General features: G+C 40.5%; 2 protein-coding genes across 7 annotated transcripts in view; one reads left to right on the top strand and one right to left on the bottom strand.

Moving 5' to 3' along the window:
* The window catches only part of ARHGAP6 (Rho GTPase activating protein 6), a 453,678-nt gene that overhangs the window by 325,631 nt on the left and 104,872 nt on the right, over positions 1 to 23,175 (top strand). The window lies entirely within an intron of this gene.
* AMELX (amelogenin X-linked) lies at positions 7,826 to 21,896 on the bottom strand. Of its 4 annotated transcripts, XM_045472362.1 has the most exons (8): positions 21,761 to 21,871; positions 19,298 to 19,376; positions 15,109 to 15,212; positions 13,662 to 13,727; positions 11,687 to 11,734; positions 10,260 to 10,304; positions 9,567 to 9,992; positions 7,826 to 7,984 (listed from the first exon to the last, which is right to left on the bottom strand). In XM_045472362.1, the coding sequence occupies exons 4-8, from the start codon at positions 13,713 to 13,715 to the stop codon at positions 7,979 to 7,981; spliced, it is 579 nt and encodes a 192-aa protein (XP_045328318.1). In that variant the 5' UTR covers positions 13,716 to 13,727; positions 15,109 to 15,212; positions 19,298 to 19,376; positions 21,761 to 21,871; the 3' UTR covers positions 7,826 to 7,978. The 4 variants fall into 4 exon arrangements, with proteins under 4 accessions (XP_045328318.1, XP_045328321.1, XP_045328319.1 ...); XM_045472365.1 differs by lacking the exon at positions 11,687 to 11,734 and having other exon boundaries at positions 21,761 to 21,896; XM_045472363.1 differs by lacking the exon at positions 19,298 to 19,376.

Below are 23,175 nucleotides of genomic sequence, written 5' to 3'. Positions count from 1 at the left end.
TTATGTATTTATTTTTTTGAGAGAGAGAGAGAGAGAGAGAGAGAGAGAGAGAGAGAGAATGAGTGGGGGAGGGGCAGAGAGAGAGGGGGAGAGAGAGAATCCCAAGCAGGCTCTGAGCTATCAGTGCAGAGCCCGATGCAGGGCTTGATCTCACAAACCGTGAGATCATGACCTGAGCCGAAATTAAGAGTCTGACACTTAACTAACTGAGCCACCCAGGTGCCCCATCTTTCTCAATTATGTTTTAAAACTGCACACAGACTTGGGGCACCTGGGGGGCTCAGTCAGTTAAGCGTCTGACTTTGGCTCAGGTCATGATCTCGCTGTTTGTGAGTTCAAGCCCCACGTCGAGCTCTACACTGACAGCTCGGAGCCTGGAGCCTGCTTTGGATTCTGTGTCTCCCTCTCTCTCTGCCCCTCCCCTGCTCATGCTCTGTCTCTGTCTCTCTCTCAAAAATAAGTAGACATCAAAAAAGTTTTTTAAATGCACTCAGACTTCCACATTTGTTCATTGTTTCTGTATGTTAAGTTCTGAACACACAGTGTGATTCAATATTGGCCTTGTTTTCCAGAGTAGAGTTCCCAACTTCAGTGGTGTTGACATTCAAGGCTGGATCATTCTTTGTTGTGGGGCCTGCCCTGTGCATTGTGGGATGATTAGCAGCACCTCTGGTCTCCACCCACTAGATACCAACAGTACCACTTCAACTCTCATTCCCACCCACCCCCCACCCCCGCCATTGTGACTCCAGACATTGCCCAGTGCCCTCTAGTGGGCACAGCTGCCTTGGTTGAGAACACTGCTCTAGAGAAAAAGAGTTGGGTAAAGAAAGCCCTAAGGTGGAATTAGCTGAACTGTGACCAATGCCAGAGCAACAAGGAAAGGGTTGGAATTGGAATTCACTAGATGCGGCAACCTGGCCTTCCAAAGAAGGTGAAAAGAAGACATTCAGAGGGAGAAGGTCTAACGCTCTGGCCTCCAATGAGCCTTATGCAACCCATGACTCCCTCCTGGTGGTTTTACTCTCATATCACCTAAGGTCATAGGGTGACCTTAGGTGTGGCAAAGAACAGCCTCTGGTGATTTTGGATAGGAGGCAGGGATCCTGTAGGGTAGCAGTCAGTAAGGGAGGTGTTCAGCTGCTTGTATGTCAGAGATGGCATATTGGTAAATGACGGATGTGTTCAACTTTGGAGTTTGGCATAGAAAGCTTCTGTGTTAGGTCCAAAATCTACATCATCTCCAATTCCAACTGTGTAGTGTTCCTTTTGGGGGATCTGGAGAACCCGGAGAAGGCTCCCTTTCTGGATATAAGTACCATAGCCAACATTTATTGAGTTTGAGGCTCGTCGACATGAAAGGACTCAGAGATAGACACTACATTTTATAGATGAGGAAACTGAGGTACAGAGAAGCTAAAGAAACTTGTCCACATTCCCATAGGAGGTAGGCAAAGTTCGTGATTGTGAACCTAAGACAGTCTGGTTGTGGAACCCGCAAAGCCCACCACCATACCGGGAAGCCATCTTTGCCCTTGTGTGTACATTTGACTTGCCTGGGAGCCCCCACATTCCACAGACTTGAAGCATGGAAAATTTTTTTTTGGAGAGGACGACAAGATTGGGCTATTTTGAGGCAATTTTTCACATTGTTTAAAATTTTTTTATTACTTATCAAAAGAAAGTAAATACTGGAACCTAGGCTATTTTTCGTTGACCACAGGGCAGTGTTGTTTGTAAGGGAGCTTCATTGATCTTGGTTATTTTTTTAATAGATTATTCAGATGTGATTTATCAAGGCAAATGTTTTGGGACCCAAATGACCATTCCTTTCTTCTCAACCTCTTCACTTCTCACCACTCCCAGCCCAATCTTACTCCTCAAGTATTATTTATCTTCTAGAAGCGTCAGGTGTTTTAGATGAGGCCAAGATGAATTCTTCCCAGCAAGGAAGTATTTTTGGATAACTAAATGTCAGCCAACGATCCCTGCTGATAAGGCTCTAGACCAGTCAGGGCAAAAGGAATTATAAGCCAAATCACGAAACAATAAGTAAAAACTCCAATTAACAAGAATTTCACAACAAACATAGGCTGATGACTGTTTTATTAAAGCAATATGGAACACAACTAGAGATCACTGTGTTCTGGAAATGTGGGAAATTGGTTGAAATTATTTTTCTCTTGTGATTCCCATGTTAAGTTCCTCACAGTCGTATCTCTTTGGGACGTTTTCCTAATTAATACAGTTGTTAGCTATTTTGTCTTCTTTTTAAAGTCTTGGCCTTCAATTCAATCTTGTTATTTTCAGCAATTGTTTACTGATAAGAGGCAAAGTTCAGATTTATGGGAAAAGTCAGTGTTTTCATTTTATGTGGAGTTGGGAGAGGAGGTTGTCAACTTGACCCTGCTTGTAAATAAGAAACTTGATCTTTTTTCTTGATAGAGTCTTATATTGGAAGACATATAATGTGCCTTCGTGATGATAATTGATACAATAGCCATATAGTCTCTAAATGATTAGAATAGGAAGAACTTTCTCAAATAGTGTGTGTCTCCACACGTGTCCTTTTACTGCCGGTAAACTTAGTGGGCGGTAGGCATGTATGTGTGTGCATGTGCGTGTGTGTGCATGTGTGTGTGCACCCATTTGTCCTATGTTGCTGTTGCTTTGAACCACAGAACAGAAAAGAATGTAAATATTTTCTGATGTTTCCAGGCAGTCAGCCACCCTTAGGGACGGACAAAAGTTTGTGTTTTTTTTTTTTTTCTTACTTTTATCTTTCCATCAGCTTCAACTTTGGCCTATTCCCAGTGAAGCCCCAGGTCAAGGGCAGCTCCAGCCTTCTACCTCCATCGTGGATATGGCTGGTAGCGGTCTGAAAATGAAGGGCTATTCCTTTGGAACTAAAATAGTTTTTCTTACGAGTAGAAAAAAATAATCTAGTTGAACTCGGAATTCATCTGTTTTAAAAGAAAACTGGAGGGGAGAGCGTTGTGGTGTGTGCGATTTGACCTGAGGAAGAGAATGGAACTTCTACAGTTTTTAAAAAATTGCCATACGTGATCACGATTCCTGGAATCCTGGGGAAATGACTTGTTATGGATAGTGGGGATGTTCAGTTTTAAGCAGCAAGTCTGTTTTGTCTCATCTTTTGTTTAAAATCTTTGAATTAATACGACTTGTTCTTCCACCTCAGGAAATAGTGTATAGAACAGCGCTGTCTAATAAAACTCTCGGTGGTGATGGGAATGTTCTGTGTCCCTGCTGTCCAGTATGGTAGCCACTGGCCCCACGTGGCCTTTTAGCCCTTAAAATATGTCTAGCGTGACTGGGGAACTGAAATGTAAGTTTAGTTACTTTTAATTATTTTAAATTGGAATAGCCACGTGGGGATACATACTGAACAGGGCAAATATAGAGTATAATTAGCACTTAGTGTATGTCTCTGATTTCAAATATTCCATGGTATTATTATCCTACAAAATGTGAATTTTGATCTGTTCCCTGTCTCTGACAAAGTGAAGATTACTTGCGGGTAACCCTCTCAACCTCTATCTTCAGTGCAGGCCATCAAGATAGGTGGTTCTGGAAATATAGCCTGAAAATTAGTTTGTTAGGTTGCATTTTCCTTTGCCCTTTCTAGTGTGTGAGCTGTGAGCATTTTCTGGTTAATTGGAGTTGTTATTAATTGAGGTTGAGCTCTGCAGATGATCCAGACCTGATGTCATTAAGCACAAAAAAGTCCATTATAGCCAGTTGAAGCCCAAAAGTGAAATGAGATAATTGATGAGTTTTAAGTCAGAATAGTTCAGGCATTATTTGAATCAAAAGGAGACCCATTAACGTGAAAAATCACTACAAGCACCTACCTCCTTAAGGGTTTAGGGCTTAGATATTGTTTGACCTTTGACCTGCCTGCTCTTTGAACCCAGTTAACCTTTGGCGGGATTTCAGCAGGAGCTACTTTGATGGTCATTTTTCTGGTTTTTTTTTCTGTCTTCATCCTATAATGCTCATCTCTTTTCTGTTGTTTGGTCTTGTTGTTCATTTTCGGGTTTTTTGGGGTTTTTTTTTTGGTTGTTATTGGTCGTTTCCTGCTAAAGCCCCTAGTTCCTTTCCCTTTGCCCTTCTTTGGTCAAAATATTTCTCTGAAAAATCAAGTACTTGTGAAGTCATTTCTACTTGGAATTTACCTGAAGGGGACCCACCAAGATCCAAAGGTCACATCAAAGGGAACTGAAGGAAGGAGATGTGTCTGGATGGAAGCAGAAGAAAAGGAGAAAAAATTTTTAAATAATTTAATGTGATTCTGATTACAGAAGCAACTTATGTTTATCGTGGGAAAAATCACATCTTTGTACAGACACCTACATCCCCTTCCTGGTTTTTGTCTATGCATAGTTATGGGTATATGTTTAAATTACCTCTGTGTTATGGTCGTGTGTAATATGCATATATGATAGATGATCTTGGTCCTGAATTTTAGTTTATAACATTTGCTCCACCACTAAAGTTTCTTCTAAGGCATACTTTTTTCCGTTATTCCTTCAGCTAGATGTAAGAAAATTTAAGTGAGGTACACTTTCTCATGGTATAAATAATGTTGTAATCAACATCTTTGCACGTTATCTTTTCATGCATTTTGATGACTCTCTTAGGTAATTCCTAGCCGTGTATTTGCAGTGCATATTGAAGTCCTCACCAACAAAGAGTGAATGAGTGGAGAGCAGATTTCAGATTTCTTAGTGACATGGGAGTGGTTCCGGTGAGATAAGAGTTTCCTTGAGGTGGTTTCCTCGACTTCATCGGACTCTTCAGCTCGATCTCAAAGACAGAGCACAGCTTTGTAGATAGTCTACTTTTGCTTTTTTCCTGATGTGAGAATTCTTTGGGTGTAAGTTTGGGTTTATTAGTGCATTTATGGTTAGGACTGCTATTTGTTTCAGACTGCACTTTTGAGTCTTGGTCATTAGTATCTAGTGAATTTCTTCCACATTTTACTCAAATACATACAACGTTGGGCAGCTGACTAAGCCCGAGTCTTAATGAATTAGAAACGCTCTGTTTTCTTCAGTTTACCTCAGTTATGTTACACTATGTGGTGACAGCCACATACATCTACGTGTCAGAATTTTGTCAGTTGCAGCCATCTGCCACAGTTGGGGAGTCAGGAAATTAAATAGTCTCAAAGTGATCGTGGAACTTTGAGAGTAACAATCCTGAGGCCAATGTACTTCATTTTGTTATGGAGAATATGTATACAAAGTAAGCTACATATTAAAAGCTGTATATATACGTTAACAAAAAGAAGTGGTAACCGAGAGTGGAAAGGAACCGTTACAATGAGAGGGCAATTTAAAACAGGCATAAGAGCTTTATGATCTCTAAAATGCCAAAGGCAACACACCTCACTGATGGGTGTTCATAAGTCTCATTCTAGCCCATCAAGGAAATGCTATGTTGTGGTTAATATACATTGTTTAGTGCGGTGGAATAATGTCCATTGTGGCCTACCATGAAAATGATGACATTAAAACACATGTTTGGGATTGAACTGAATACACAAGTTTCTATATCTCATAAAATTAACTTATGCAGTACATCTCGTTCCATAGTGAATAGTCTTCAGAGTCCAAAGCTTGACTTTTTCCCTGTAATTCAAAATGTGATTTGAATATGTGTGTAGGTATGTGTGTCATTTGACTTATTATAAAAGGAGAATTATTTCGTCAATGACTTTTCCAGAGAATCCTCTTATATCCGAAGAATTGAAAGCAACTCCAATCTGACTCCAAGGTTTGTGTTTTTTCCACATAGTCTCCAAGTAACATCATCCTTTACACCCTTAAAATGTTTCTCAGTAGAAATAAATGTAACGGCAATACGTTCATGAACCGTGAAAGACAAAGTGTGCAGAGAGCCATAGATTTTGGAGACTATACCAGGATATATATCTCTATCTATCTATTGGATTTTTTTTTTTTTAAGAAAATCATCGACAAAATAATTCTTAGTTCTGGACATATAAGCTTTACATTATTGGAAGAGAGTTTGCTGACACGATATAAATGATGGGGCTTCTGATATTGATGTCATGACCCACTAGTCATTTGTGACCCACAGTTGAAAAACACTAGCATGGAAATAGAGTGTGTCATCCATCTAGATGATTCCAGGGCTGGTTAATTCAGGGACACAATGATGCCACCAAAGACTTAAGGGCTCTACATCTTTCCACTTACCCCTTCTGGTCATAATATGGCACAGTTCCAGGCATCGTATCCTCAAGTAGATCCAAGGACAGAAGACCACGTGTGTGTGTGTGTGTGTGTGTGTGTGTGTGTGTGTTTAATTGGAAAGTAATCTTTTTCCCCAGAAGTTCTTCCTCTCCTAGAAGACTTTCCTTCTGGCCCCATTCGTTGTTCAGGTTCCATCACAACCCATTCCTAAACTGGTCACTAGCAAAGGGAATAGATGCCATATTTGGTATTGTTGGATATGGTATGTTATTGTAATCAATGCCATAATTGGCATGGAGGAGTGAACACTCATTCCCTGAGCCAGGGTACGGCCTCATCTGTCCTGAGTTTGTGAAAGGCCAGATGCTGGGTATAATTCCAGCTTTGCCAACAAGGAATGAGGGGTGAGGAAAGCTGTTGTGCAGCTAGCTGAGGAAGTCTGCCATTTTTGCCAGGGCATTTTGCCTATAATTCTGTCATGGTGTCAGTGCTGCTCGGCCTCCTCTAATCGGTATTTCTGAGCTTCTTTTATCCCTTTGGTATGTTCTGGGTTCCTTAAGGATGGGAACTTACTGTTTTGACCAGGGTCTGGAATTGTGCCTTATCCTAAAGGGTGATAAATGAATATTTACTATGTTGATTGGAATTCGCTCATGAGAATTGATGAAAAGTTTTCTTAATTTTTTATGGGATCTAAATTCTTTTAAGTCAAGTTTTTTGTTGTTGTTGTTTAAATATCAAGACCCTCCCAGTAAAGTTATGTTTATTCATTCCAGAAAATGATTAAGGAGCCTTGATCATAAAGGTACTGGAATAAAGTTACTGTGGGTGCTGTGTAATGTAAACCCTAAAAAGATTGTTTACAATTCTGTGTGGGTGTAGGAGGAAAAAAGGATTCAGATATAAATATGAGTGGGAAAGAAAACTTGTATGAGTCCATTTTATGCATCTGTTAACATTTTGAAGACTATACAGTACAGTTTATCATCTTAAAAACTATTAAGTGAAAGAAATGACTTGTATACAAAATCACCGCGATTCTCTATTTGAAGCTCCATTTAATACAAGTTTTCTTAGGAAAACTAATTACCCCAATAATTTGAAATTCAGTACATTATTGTACATATCATATCATTTCATTTAAAAAATCTTTTTCCATAGAATGAGATCAAAAGATCAGACTTTGGTTACTAATGTGGTGTGAAGTATAAAGTCAGTGTTCCAAGTCTTATATCTGTTCTGTAATATAAACATTTCTCAAGAGCTTATTTTTTTCAATTTGAAGAATTCTTCATATAAACTTACTTTCATCTGGTTCAGGTTCAGTGACTATACATGTTCATAATTTTTCACTTTATCTACTGTTCTAACTACTGTATGAACGTCAGGGTTTTTTTTTTTTTTTAATGTTTTGAGATTGTATAAATTCTCTCTAAAAGGGAAAACGGTCCTCATCTGCCTGCAGAATGGTCAACTTTGCACGTGTAAATGAGCAGTTCCCACCTTATTCAAGAGTAGCCATTTATAATAAGTTCCCTGAAGTGACACGAAATTTGACGCGTAATTCAGCACAAACATATGGATGATTTTTAAACCATTTTATTGTTTGCTAGTGGTACTGATTTTTAGTTACAGCTTTTGCTAAGCGAAGTGATGGCAGGCGAAACTCGTTTTCTTGTGTCATTCTGAAAGCATCTGAAGTGTTTCCTTCAGTTCTCTTCCCATTTTCTGACCTCTTAATCCTGAAACATAACAACAAAAGGAAGAATCAAAATAATTTACAAATCTTCCTAGCAAGTATCACTTACATCACATGTGTGGCTTCAGTTCTGCCAAAGCAATGTATAACCATTTAAGTTGAATTCTGTAGTATTCAAAGTTTCTTTGTTATCTCCTTGTCATTAGGTAGGAGGTATCCAGAATGGACGACCTTGCCTTCAGGACACCTACAGCTATTAATTAATAATAAAATAACAGTAGCTACCCTTTACTGAATTCTTCCTGCACGCCAGGCTCTGAGCTCATCACTTGATTTTATTTTCTGTAAAACAACCCTAAGAAGCTATCAATATTTATACTCCGATTTTACACAGGAGTTTTAAAGAATTCAGACTACCTGCCCAAAGTCACCTTTCCATAAATAGCTCTGCCAAGACGCGAACACATTATAAAGTTCATGGCTTTAATCATTAATAAAGAGATAAATAAATGCATTTTCTATACAGAGGGAGCATTACCTTAGGCTAGTAATCAACTATAGGCACCAAATTATTTGGGATACAATTCCAAATATTCTGTCCCATACTCGCCATAGATATGCTCATAATTGTGAAGACACATATGTCAGATAGTATAACTTTTTGTTGGGAAACTGTGGTAGTTGTACTTGGACAGAGGCTTGAAATATCTGAGTTAGTCACTTTCTCTTATTTTCAAAAAGGGAAAACACCCATGAATTTGAAGTAACTTGTACAATACTGTTTCCTCTTTGGAAGCAGAGCCAGAACTGGAACCTGGGTATGCTAGCTCCCCATCCAGGTCATTTCCATCTCACCCCTCGCTGCTTCTCAGGAGAAAATCCTCAGTAGCATTTATAACATGGAATCACATTTGCATGCATACATGCAGTAGAATTATATAATCTCATATACACAGAATAAGGGTTTGGGAATAGGGATATGAGTCACTTATTTTATTGGCTATTTCCCACTCATTTGGAAGAGTTTTCTGTAATGCAATTAATTTTGTGCTTAATTGTGAAAACTTCTTGCTAAAAGATTAACCTATAGAACCCAGCCCTGAAAAGGAATCTGATAGACTATCTAGCTTCCTCTAAGTTAGATTAAAAAACCGCTCTAGACGGGTAATCTTCCTTTAAAGAGATTCAAAGGGTCCTCAAAGAGATTTCCCACCCACCTTTTGTAGCCTGTTCAATTATTTGCATCCTCCCACTCTCAAAACTTACCCCCCCCCTTTTTTTTATCTTCAGTGCAAATCTAGCCTATTCTTGCTAGTTAAACCCTTGAAATAGAAGAAAAAACTGATATTCCCTTATACTGCTATCCTTAAAATTAATGGGTTTCTAGAATATGTATTCTAGAAGTTCAAAATAATCATAGAACTTAAACCCACCACAAAAACTATGCCTCATAGATAAACTTGTTTATAATATGAAGTTACAACACATGCTCAGACTAATAGAGTCATTGACCTGTAGCTACTGAAACTCTAGATCGTGGTTTGTTTGAGAACTTAGAACTCTGGGGGCCAATTTTGCTTTACAACATTTTCACAGATGTTGTTGTGGCTTCAAGGGATACTCACCACTTCTTCCCGCTTGGTCTTGTCTGTTGCTGGCCAAGCTTCCAGAGGCAGGTCAGGAAGCATGGGGGGCAGGGGCTGTATGGGGAACATCGGAGGCAGAGGTGGCTGTGGCGGCAGGGGCTGGATGGGGTGCACGGGTGGCTGGGGCTGGATGGGCTGGTGAGGCTGCGGCTGGACGGGCTGGGGCTGGAAGGGCTGCTGGGCAGGCAGAGGGAGGTTTGGCTGGTGGTGTTGGGTTGGAGTCATGGAGTGTTGGCCAGGAACTGGCATCATTGGTTGCTGGGGGACCACGGGCTGCTGAGCTGGCACCATGGGGATGTGGTGATGAGGCTGCAGGGCGTGATTCGGGGGGTTCTGCTGGGACAGCACGGGAATGATTTGGTGGTGCAGCCATCCACCCATGGGTTCGTAACCATAGGAAGGGTACTGGTGAGAAACAAAGAGTCAGGTTTACCATTGGCTCCATTGACTTCCAACTGGAGAAGTAGTCATGTTGTCTTTGTCATTATGACTATGAATATTTATGCATTTTTCCTGTGCAAGAATTTCTAACTGTGTACACAGATATGACCTTCTACAAACTGGATTTTCCATTAGTGTCTGTATGTGGCATAGATATGTTATTTCACTTAAAAGGGAATTGAAACACATGCTTAATATTTCAAGGGAACAAAGAACAAAAAATGTACATACCGGATGCCTTATCATGTTCTGGTACCACTTCAGAGGAGTGAGCACCTTAAGAAAAAGAGACATTAGAATACATTTGCTTTAGTTTAGTTACATGAAGTGCACTCACTGATGCTGCAGTCCTGTCAATATCGATAGCCTGAAAGTGTGAGTTCTACAGATCAAAGAATAAGGTAAACATTTGTCAGGTGCTTCCTATGTGTTATGCACTGCATTACATCCATCACACACATTTTTCATGTTTTCTCACATACTCTGAGGCAAGTATCATCACACTCACTTTTACGGACAGGTCATGGGGAGTTAAAGAAGTTTATGAGCTTGACTGAGGTCACAAAAGTAGTAATTCTGTTCAGTTCCCCAGCTCCTGCTCTTCTTTGCCAGAGCAAAACAAAACAAAAAAATTAATGTGCTATAACATGAGTCGTGTCTTTTGTTGATCTGATGTCACAATGCAAAAATAAAGGAGGTGGAAGAACTGTCCCTCATCCTAGAAACACAGGCTTTCTGGTCAAATATATCAACCTCTTAAGGTTTAACAGAAAATGTTGCCTCAAATTCTTCTTAGTAACACTTTTCCTCAGGTTACATGTGAGTAAACAGATTCACAGATTGTCGTCTGAGCCTATCAAAGAAGTAGGAGTTTCATTCCTTTTTCAACAGCATATACTTGGTTACAACCTCAGTTCTGGGGACTCCTTCACATAGTAGTAGTACAGCATTTGATATCAATACAACAAACACATTATTGACCTTGCTCAAATTATACTTGACAGAACACCTTTTATATCGCATAACCATTTTGCTCCTCAACCATACTTTGAAGTGTGGGTATTATACTTATTTCCCTTCTCCAGATGAGGAAACCAAAGTTGTAAAGAGAGAAAATGATTTGCCAAAGGTCACATGATTAGAATGGGGTTGAGGAGAGCCTCAAACCTGATTTCCAGAAATCTCATGCTTTCCATTGCTCTGCAGAACATCTCATAGACCACTTGGTCACTGATCATGGATCTTTCAGCAAAGACAAACAAAGGAGACACATAGAGTGTGAACATCTTAGAATTAGGAGTTTCTAGCTGGAAAGGATCTTAAAAAACAGCTGACTCCCCCAACGTTTACAGGCTGAACAGCTTTGCTGTTCACTTTCTGCCCTACCATGCAGCCCCACCCTGAGTGGTAGTTCCTGATGGATAATTTTATAGCCATATAAGGAGGAGAAACTGAGTCAGAGAGGCCAAGTAGGAGTGTGCTGGGGGCAATGCGGGCTTCAGGCAACCCATCAGGGCTTAAACCAGGAAGCTGGTAATGGGAACTGAAAAAGCGGGACTGAGAAACCTCTTGAACAAAGAATCAACACACTACTCTTTACAGAGCCCAGGGCATTGTTAAGTCAAACAATGGTCAAAATTAGTAAAGAGAAAAATTACCTCATAGCTGAAGTTGATATAACCAGGGTGCCCAGGATGAGGTGGTAGCTTTTATAGAGGGGAAAGGAGAAGAAAAAGAAAGAGGGAGAGGGAGAGAAGGGGGGAAGAGAGAGAGAGAGGGAGAGAGAGAGAGAGGAAGAGATTAAGTCAATATGCAATTGTTCACATTAAGGGAGACTGAAGCTACTTTAAAAAAAAATCTACATGGTGCAGAATATATTTGAGGTCTACTTTCAGTCTGAACATGTACGCTGTGTAGGAGAGGAGCCCTCTTATTTTAAAGACGTCCAGAACAACTAAATGACTTTCCCAAGACCCAGAAGCAAAAACCAGACACATTTATCCTCCAGTGATCTTTGACACCCTCCCCCATCCATGTTGTCAACTAATCCTACTCTATCCCATCCACCATTTTATGTCTTAATGCAACTCACTCCATGTTGGAAAGAGAGACGTGTTTCTCCTACACAATTCTGAAATACCGACGAGAACTGTTTCCCAAACCTTCCCTTATAGATCAGGAGGTGGAGAAGTGCTTAAGTATCCCAGAGATTCCTCACAATTGGTGTGCAAAGCACAGCAACAACAACTAAGGAAACAACTGCCTGTGAATTATTGATGAACATGAGGAGATGGGGAGGCAAGGTGGAAACATTATAAATCCCATGGAAAGTGAGAGAGTTGATTTCGACTGCTTCTTTTTATTATTCTGTCCCAGTTTTTTATGGAAGAAAAAATGGAAAGTTCAAAATAAACATCAGCCTGAATAATGATCTAAACCAGGACTGGCTGGCCTGTCAAAAGTGGAGGCCGTGTGACCGATGACTGCATTGTACAATTCAATTCTGGTTGGCCCTGGAGTGGGGGAGAGGGAGAGGAGACAGGATCATGCAGAACATCTCCCTCAGACATCGAGCTAATTAAGGCTCTATTAGTTTTAAATGCTCGTATTTTAGAAGGTTTATTTGCTCTCATCTGAGTGTGAACTACTTTTCGTTAGGGAACTGCCTTTCCTGTACTTTCTTGATATAAGTAAGCCCTCAGGGAATAGGGGTGCTGACTTGAGGAGTGGAAAAAGGGCTCCATTTGTAATGCAGGGGCCCCTCAGGGGACTAGAAATTGCCACAATGCAGGGTTTTAGGAAGGCAGAGCACAGAATCTTGGTCTTGGGGGTGAGAGAGGAAGCGAGGAGGCAGATATGCAAGCTTGGCTGGCTTCTGGTTGTATCAACTGTTCCTTATGCCACCGAAAAGCAGTTGGGTCCTGCTTTGCCTGATAGTGATCTAAGCTCTCTGACCTAATGGCTTATGTCTAAAGAGAATGGGTCAGACGTCCTGGTCCTTGGTACCTTTGAATGTAAAATATATCCACATGCATTGGGCAGAGGTAGGATTCTGGACAACCACACAGAAGCACCCATGTACTTAGCAGGTGCACCCAAAGGGATGCGGCCTCTGACAACAGGGAGAGGGTTCAAGAAAGAAATTCCTAACACAGAAGTCTTACCCTCTGAAGGATAATAGCAGTGGAGTTTGGAGGGCAGGAAGAGAGCTGGACACTTGTGAGAAAGTGGGTTTGAGAGAAAACTGGCTTTTTTGTAGTATTTGGCTAAGGCTGATTAAGCATTTTCTCTGGAGGCCTTTCAAGGGTTCCTTCCAAAAGTTTCCTCCATCTAGAGATGGGCAATGATATTTACAAGCTAATTGTTTCCACAGAATCTCCTGAGGTGCTTGTTAAAATGCAGAGTCCTGGGCACCACCCCCACTCCAGCTGTACTGAATCAGAATCTTGGGTGGAGGCATCTGAATATTTTTTTTTATAACAAGCTCTTCAAAGTGTTTCTGAAACACAGAGACATTTGAGGACATCTGATCTTGCACTGTCTTGAGCCCTAAAGTTTACCAACTGTGGGGCAGATTTTTATTTCCAAGCTTGTGAAATTGGATATTGACTTATGCAGGGGTGTTTTACTCACGGGCATAGCAAAGGCTGCTCCCAGGAGGCAGGCAAACAAAATCCAGGTCCCCATTTCTTGCTGGCCCTGAAATATAAGTTGACAGCTAAATCTCTTCGCAAATATGGACACAATTAATACTCCATAAAACGCACATAATCCATATTAGTCTGTCGCTAGTAAAGAGGATGGGACCATTCTTTGTGAGGTTACTTCATTCACATGTGATTTCCAGTTTTCAGCTCATTTCATTGCTTTTGGAATGACGAGAGTGACAAGGATGCTTCTCACTTAGGTTGAGAGAAGAACAAATTGTAGAGATGTCAGTCTATCGCTACACTACACGATTTGGTTGCTACTCTCCTATACCTGTGTAGCCTGTGGATTCATAGAAGCTAAACGTAGCATATGATTAACGATCATAAAGGATAGAGTTGGCTCTAAAAGCTGAGGAGATCTCCCAGGTGCACGGTATTGGATACTTTCACAACCAGGACGCCCAAAAAAGGTTTTTTTTTTTTTTTTTTTTTTTTGTACGGTGCACCTGAGCATTGCTGCTGTTAAAAACAAAGACTAATTGTCTGCGAAAAGGCCTTAAGGAATTTACCAAAATAGAGTAAGGAAGGAGTGGAGTGAAGTTCCAGGTGTTTCAACTGGTAGGCCTTCAGGCAAGACCCTCAGGTGGCATCTCTGAGCTCCAGATCGGGAACAAAAGATGTGGTTGAATGGAAGGGAGAGGACAGTGCTAATATTGTGCGATCATGCCATGACTTTTGAATGACTTCCGCTTGAAAGAGTCCATGTTTAGTCAATGACATCTTCTTTTTGTTTGGCACTGTACCGTAATTATACACTTTATGACCCTTGGGACGTGAAGCGGAACAGGCCATCCTAAAATACGCACATTGCTTTGTGGTACAAATTAGTGACTATGAAAACTGTCAGAAGCAAGGTCTTGAATTTTGCAAAGAAAGTGAGTCTCCTGTGTAATAATGCCGGCTGTAAAAAGTGCGCTGACGCGTTCTACCTCCTAAATCTGTTTTTTTAAAGTTTGAATTAATGAGGAAAAAAACCCACATTTAGTTGGTGGTTCTATTTGATGTAATTAAACAAGATGGCTTTTAAAGTCGTAGATAGATCACAGCCTGTGAAAAAGCATTTTTATCTTAATTGGCAAGTAATGAAAATAAATATTTTACTGTGAAATTTGGCCCCCAAAAGTGCTTTGGGATTCTGGAAGTAAAACTTAGTGAAATACAGACAGACACGTTGCTGCATTAGAGAGTAAAATAATCCATCTAAGTAATCAGAGTCTAATTTAATTATGGTCCGACTGAAGAAGTAACTGAATATGACAGCATAAAATATTAGAAATGCAGAATACGTCTGCATCTTTTCGTACATGAAATGCAGTGAAGGAAATGAATACAACAGAAAAGATACCAAATTATGAATAAAATCCACATACCTTTGAATATGTGTGTTCAGAGGAAGTTTCTGTCTGAAACTCAGGGATGCTTGATCCTTTAGATTTCTTCCAACTGAGAGCTCAATTTATATCATTCACAGCATCTAGAACAACCAATCAGATTTCTGAAGGAAAAGGTGTTGAGTGTACCTAAAAACCCCTGTATCATGAAGTTTTAAACACTGTGATCAAACAGAAGGCTGCATGTTGTGATTAGTGCATTTAGAGTCTTTCATTATGGGCAATAATAGGTTTAACTGGCAAACAATTTCATCGGGTTGTTTGTAAGTCAGCAAATAAGTTGACTGCACATGCTGATATGTTCAAAGTTACGTTCGAGAAGAGCTATGTCATTGTCTGTTCCCTGGTTCTGGCAAACGTAACATTGTTCTTTACCCAAAAAGCTAGATAGTTGAGTCTCTATAGTGTAATCAACATGTCCCCTAGGGTTCGTCATCCCTTTCAGATCAGGATAAGTTGACTAAAACCCCCGTTCTGGTAAAACCCCAAAGCTCTCCCCAGTATTTCTCTGAGGGATTCTAAGTTTGGGATCCCCACTGCTCTATTTTCTACTTCCATTGAATGCATTTTCTCTGTTGCCTGTGCCCATTCCTCTATCACCACTCCGGGTCCACTGAAAGAGGGGACAAAGTTACTTCTCCTTGGCCCCATCCTACAACCCACCTGCCCCCCAAGGAACCATGAACTCAAGATGATCACAGTAGCAGACTTTTCCTGATGATCCGAAGGACGAGGCGAGAAACATCACGCACCAGACTGCACACTTAAGCATTGTGTGTGGGACATTGCTCTGGTGCCCCCCTCCCACATAACGATCTCGCAGGATGATGGTCCTTCGTGCCCACGTCCTTCTGGCCCGATCCCACTTTCTCTTATAAGCAATTCCAAATTCCTCTTTCTTTTTCAGAGCCTCTTGACTTCCCCTTTAGGTGCCATTGTTCCCATGTTCTCAGCAGCCTCTCCTTTGCCTAAACAACAAAAACCGAAGCCCTTCTGCCTCTGAGAGGATCTATGATCTAGCTATTAATTTCATATGTCTTTTACCCTTCTCCCTTAGTAAAGCACATGGATTTTTGTCTTTTACTCTAGGATCCGATCAGTTAAAAAGCAAATCTGTAACTGGTGATAAGAGGTAGCTGACGAGTTGTCTATCAACATTAGATCAGTAAAGGAAATGCCGAGTATATACCCAGACACCATTGGCAGTATAGCCAGATCTCTTTTACTACTTTAGTCATATTTTTAAAGTTTGTACATGTGCGTATGTTTTTATAAACATGCTCCGCATTGGCTGAATTAAACTCAAGGAGAAAATACCCATGAAAGGCAATATAGTACTATTAAGACCTAGAGCTTAGACTTACGTGGGTACTGACCCCAGCTTCACCAAGGGTTGAGGGACCACTGACAAGAGGTTTAGCCTATTCGAGCCTCAGTTTCCTCATCAGTGAAATGGGGATAATTATAGAATCTACCTACAAGGGTTAGTTGAAAACTAAATGAGAAGCATCTCTGGGGGAAATGGAAAGTTATCATCCTCCCCAACCCCATCACTTGGCGTGCAATAAATGTTTAAAACGTGCTAATAAATAAGATTCTAAGTTGATCTTTACAGATGAATTAGTAGGGAATGAATAACCACGGTGAAGAAAGGTAGCTCTTTCAATCAGGGTTTCAATCAGGGAGAGAGACAGAGGGAGAGACAGAGAGAGATTGCAAAGAAGGAAGTGGAAGACTGTAACAGGTGAAAGGTATGGATGAAAGTCAATATAGAATATAGTCCTAAAAACCATTTGTGTCCAGGTTTGCATTTACTTGTGAATATGTTTACTGATGAATTCTATAAGAGGATTGGCATCCGCTTACTTAGAAGAGGAAGAGGTTGGGGGCGGGGGGTTGTGCAGCAAGGTGGTAAGGGAAACGAGGAGGGAGAGGAAGGGTAATGTAGAATCACATCATGTTCTTTTTCAATCTTTTTTTTTTCTAGTTTATTTAATTACGTATATTGGTGTCTGAAAGGATTCAGGACATGTTTTTCCTGCAAATTTGTGGTTAATCTCTATTAATGGGGTCATTGGTGAGCTATTAGTGGTCTTGTAGTTTTACCAAGTTTATCTCATTCCTTTCTGTCATGTTTCAAAAATGAGGGACTCATATTTGTTGACAAGGATCAACAGAAAGATCCCCCATTGTGGCATTAATTTCTCTGGTCCACTGCATAGTGAGTTATAGCCAATTCACTATGGACAGTTGTTCAGGCTTTGATGGCAAATACAATAGAAATTATGTGGTTCTTTCTGTTTATTTTCTCCCACTGCACATTCTGAGTCATAGGGTATTAAAATATGGATCTCTCTGCTTGAAATTTCTTCCACTAATTTAGGTCCCACAAATGCAGTTTAAAAGTTAATGTTTGGGGGAAAAAACAAAATTTCCATTAAAATTTTTTCTATAAGCAATTATTTCAATAAGTTGAGTTTGTCAAAAAAGAAAACAGAATTTACTAGATTGACTGCTTATTTTGTTATGTAGAGGCTATAACATTTCCGAAGCATTTGTGTTCTTGTTTTCCTTGCACTTTGATATCAAATATCGTCTTCTCTTTTAAAAAAAATCACTATTTTAAACAATGGATCATAAGCATAAAATATTTTTTTCTATGGCATCATCTCTGGAACAGCTGTAACAAGATGAATCCAGAATGTGTCTTCATTCACTTATTCACTCATTCCAGCTTTCCTCCAAAATGATGAGTGAATATACACCCTTATGAATTATAGGTTCTCATTCCTTTTTTAATTTTTTTAAATGTTTATTTATTTTTGAGAGACAGAGAGACAGACTGCGAGTTGGGGGGCAGGCAGAGAGAGAGGGAGACACAGAATCTGAAGCAGGCTCCAGGCTCTGAGCCGTCAGCACGGAGCCCGATGCGGGGCTCGAACTCACGAGCTGTGAGCTCATGACCTGAGCCGAAGTCGGACGTTTCACTGACTGAGCCACCCAGGCTCCCCTATAGGTTCTCATTCTTGCTTAGTGGAAAGGAGGAACATCCAAGAAAGGGTTATACAAAAATCACATTTGGGACATCTTCTGGTCCAGAAGCAGCTGCCCTAAATCCTTCCTGAGACCTGTAGGATTAAGCAGGGCCACAAAACAGGCAACTCATGTGGAAGGACCTCAGGCTGGGAGGCCGTCTACTCTTTTTGGCGCAAATCAAAACCCAGATGATTTCTGCCTGCCACTGGTCAGAGATGGGAAAGCACGCGTTAATCCCAGGCAGCAAGAATCTGACGCACCACTATTATGTCTCCTCATTTTGGCCCAACTGAATATGTTTAATGAAGAAAGACCATGGTAGTCAAGAGCTCCAGCAATCTTGAGCTCTGAGGGGAAGCATATTTTAAATGTCTTCACCTCCTGCAATGTCTGGCTAAATCGTATGCACTCAACAACAACAACAACAACAACAACAACAACAGCTTTTATAGTTATTCTTTCCCTTGACTTACAACTCACCACATTTTGCTCTTTCCATGTTGCTTATGCTAACGACTTCTCCCCTTCTAACTTGCTGCTCCTAATTCATAGTGTGCTGGGAAAATCTTATGTTCGAGCTTGTTAGAACTCTGTGTGGACTGCAAGTGAAGAGATGCTCTGAGTGGTGCTGGCTCCGGAGGCTCACGTGGGAGAAAAGCTCAAGCATTTCAGTCTTGTGGTGTTGACTTTTGGCTGCTGGGAGGATGTTTTGTTTTGTTTGGGGGTTTTAATGAACTTCCTGGTTTTTAGTGGGCATTGAGGTATGTGGGTGCTCTTTGGAGAAGTCGGGTAGTAGGAGATCCAGAAGCCTTTTTTAATCTATCTGAGCTCAACTCTTAAATCTTCTTTTAAAGCAGGTCCCAGATTGTCCAATATTCTGGAATAATTTCACGAGTGAGTATTCTGAAGTAACTGGAGCCAAAGTCGACTTTTAAACGTTTCTTCTGTTGATATTCACTTGTGAGAAAATATTGTTCTCTAGGCTGGTTTTTTTTTGCTGGAGTGTAGTCGTACCTTCTTCAGAACTCAGGTACACCACCACTAAGTGATTCCAGTAGACACAGTGACTTCCCTTTGCAACCCTGGGAAGTCAGATATTGTGTCTTATACTTCCCTGGGAGCTCTTTGTTACCTAGAAAAGTCTCTTTTACAAGCTAGGTGCTAGATGGATGTGTTGATCAATTGAAGAAGGTGTAGAGTTCTTCATGACACTATGAAAATATCAAAAAAAGTACTTAATCTACATGGATTCTCCATAGACAAAGAAGCCAAGATTGCTTTTTGTTTTTTAATTTTATTCTCAAGTAATCTCTACACCCAACACGAGCTCGAACTCATGACCCTAAGATCAAGAGTTGCGTACTCTACTAACTGAGCCAGCCAGGTGCCCTTGATTTCTTGATTCATTGATTTTGATGGGCCTTTTAAACAGCTAAGATGGATAACTCAGCATTGCTGTCAATGCTTCCTATAGACTTTCCAGCAAATGGACTTTAATAAGAACTTAAAAAGGGAGATGCTGTAAAAGGTTTAGAATCCGTTATCCTAGCCTCCTTATTATATTTGGCTGTGATCTGTTTGTTCAGACTGGAATACACTATAAGCAAATATACTATGATAGATCTGCTTGATCTTTTCTTACTTGTCACTGAGTTTGTTTGCTTATTATAATAAAGTCATTATTATTATTATTGTTATTATCTTAAGCTTCTCGAACGACTTCAGCCCAAGGAGCAATTTGAAAAGAATAACAACAAAATACCCTCTCTGGCTCACATTCATATACTTTATTGATTGCAACCCATTAGTACCTATTCCAGAATGCCCTGGAATTCGCTGTGTTTTTTGCCTGGTTGTTTGAAGCTATGAAAAAAAAAAAGAGAGATCTTCTACTGGCTAACAGCATTTAATAAGTGTGTAGACTTGGGACAGGGAGCATAAGATAAGCAATAACAGAGGTAAGGAACCAAAAAGCAAAAGGGCACAAGTAGGAAGAGAGAAATGGGGGCAGTTGGTTGGGTGTCTGACTCTTGATTTCTGCTCAGGTCATGGTCTCACTGTTCGAGCCCCATGTCAGCATCCGTGCTGACAGCCCAGAGCCTGCTTGGGATTCTCTTTCCCTGTCTCTCTCTCTCTCTCTATATATATATATATATCCCTCCCCTTCCGCTCGCTCACTCTCAAAATAAACGAACAAATAAACTTAAAAAATTTAAGAAGAAGAGGGAAATGCATTGGGGTGGGTAATTCAAAGTGGTGATCAAAGTTGGTGACAGGCTTAGCAAGCCACAGGTGTCCTGAAAAGAAAAGGTGACACTTATAAATGAAGCAGTAGGAAATAAAACAGCTACACAGGAAAGGGACATGGCCCTTGGTCACAAGCTCTGAACATAACTCTCACAGGCCAAAATTATGATATGACTTCAGCAGCCACTATCAAGCACTTAGTATATGCCTAATGCAGTCATCGGCCTTGGAGTACAAATGTGAATAGGACAGTGGTCCAGTTCTCAAACTACTCACGGCCTCTGGAATTCTCCAGAGAATTCTGGGAGTGGGTTTTGGAACAAACCATCCGTCTTGGCTTCAGGAAACTAACACATTCTGTGCTTGCGTGTCCGAGGATGAGAAAGGGGTGACGGAGGAGCAGAGGGAGAGTAGTGACACCAAAAGGTATTAATTGTAATAAGACCACTTCAGTCTTTCAGCCTGTAGTCCTACACTTTCTGCTTTCGCAGTGATTGTGTATTCACTGATACACACACACTGAGTCATCGGGGGAAGAGTTAATTATAGGCAGTGCCTGCTGTTTTCACGATGAACTAACATTGAGAACAAAATGTCTACCAACAGGGGGCTGCTCAAATCAACGATGGTACATGTGATAGTCAAAGGGAGGGTGTTAGTCTGTATTTGTTGACATAGAAAAATGTTTGTGACATGTAGTTAAGTGAAAAAATTATTCCGAGTTCGCTTTCTCTAAAACAATTCTTTCTCCTCCTCTTCCTTCTTTTCCCTCCCTCCCTCCCTCCCTCTCTTCCTTTTTCTCCATTTGAGGAGATCGTCACCAAAATATTAACAATGCTTATCTAAGAGTCTCATTTCTGAAAGTCTCTGGGAAGCCAAGATTTTATTTTATTTATTCTAAATAATCCATGAGTAGAAAGAATGCAGGGGAGACACAAGAGGTTTGGGGTATAATTTCTCATTTGTGCTCAGTAAGAGTGATGAGTGACAGGGCTGTTTCCCATAGGCCCTGGGTTTATATAATATTCATTCCCGGAGGGAAAAAACAAAAAGCCGAACATAAACTCAAAGACAAAAACATGACTTTTTAAAGCGACAGGGCCCCTTTTAGATTAGTAGTAGAAAATATCCTAATAATATAAGCATGCACCGAAAGGGCTCATACCGCTTGTAATTTGAAAGATATGTAAACATTTGCTAAATATCTGGTGGGTTATAATTAACTGGTAACTGTCGGGAGCGAAAACATTACATCTGTGTTAACAGGGATAACACAGTAACGTAAAAACAAGCATTTTGATTTCTGCCTATTGGGCAAAGTACACCAGAGTAAGTTGCATTTACCTACCGGGGTTCAGCACACGCAAGCACAGACTGGTGTTTTCTGAACGAAAGCAACATGCGATGGCGGAGAGAACTTTTCTTTGGGAGGACAGCCTAGCTCAAAATTGTGGCTGGGTCACTGGCCCGTGACGCCTGACCTCAGCCAGTGTTCCTGACTCTTTGGCACACTTACCGTACTGCCTGGAAAATGGGACGACATCAGTAAGGGAAAGCTAATGATGTCATTCACTATACATTCACCCCTTCATAAACATGATTTCCAATATTAACAGCGGCAATTTTAGTAATTGCTTAAGGGGAGAAAGGAGCAAATTTTTTTTAATTATTTTTTTTAACGTTTATTTATTTTTGAGAGAGACAGAGACAGAATGCGAGTGGGTTAGGGGCAGAGAGAGGGAGACACAGAATCCGAAGCAGGCTCCAGGCTCCGAGCGGTCAGCACAGAGCCCGATCGATGCAGGGCTCGAACCCACGACCTGAGCCAAAGTCGGACTTTCCGCCGACTGAGCCACCCAGGCGCCCCAGAAAGGAGCACATTTAATGCAGCGTAGGAAATAAGTCACCGCCTAAAAGGTTGGAAATGATCGTTCTCACATATGTGCTCTGCAGAGTTTCCCCTATTGTTCTTGGACAGAACATTCTTATATTGTCACACTTTAGTGGCATACTTTTCATCTCCATCTCTTAAGGAACTGCCCATCTACAGGAAACAAGAGATATGTGGTGGGACCTAAGGATCAGCGATGTGTTGTCACTCCTGGTAGCCACTCCAGTTATTGTTTTAGCTCCTGGCCCCTCGAACACGGACAGAGCCCTGAGCAGCTGTCCAGCAAGCGTCTTCTTCCTCACATCCCTAACTTATGTTAAGATCCAGTGATAGCATAGCCTGTTTAAGAAAAAAAAAAAAAAATCACATCGTGAGTGGTATGTCTGCTTGGGATACTAACTAGATTTGAAGCTGACATAATTCAGCGGAATGAAATAAATCAGGAAGAAGACCAGAAATTAATTTAATTCTACTCACATACATTTTATTACAGGCAATTTTTACTTGAAATGAAATTAAACAGATGCACTAGTCTGTCACAGAAATCTGTGGAGTAAGTGAAAGTCTGTTCTAATTGTAGACAACATCTCCCCCAGGATAATGCTAACATAGTTTTACAAAAATAGTAACAAAATCTCCATTTTTTTTTTTTTTTTGGTCTTACCTAGTGCATCATCTTTATCATCATCATGCTCTCAGGAGAATCATAGTCACGTGCTAAGTTTATTCTCAATAGCATTTCACACATCTCTAGAATTTTTAAAGCATTAGTATAAAGTATTTATTGAGTATCTGTAACATCCAAGGTGTAGGACACATATAAATATATGGCATGGTATCCATCTGATGGAATAGTATTCAGCCATAAAAAG

The sequence above is a fragment of the Leopardus geoffroyi genome, chromosome X (genome assembly GCF_018350155.1).
Source record: "Leopardus geoffroyi isolate Oge1 chromosome X, O.geoffroyi_Oge1_pat1.0, whole genome shotgun sequence".
Classification (NCBI taxonomy): domain Eukaryota; kingdom Metazoa; phylum Chordata; class Mammalia; order Carnivora; family Felidae; genus Leopardus; species Leopardus geoffroyi.
Note: the sequence above shows the minus strand (reverse complement) of the source record. Positions and strands in the feature narration are given on the sequence as shown.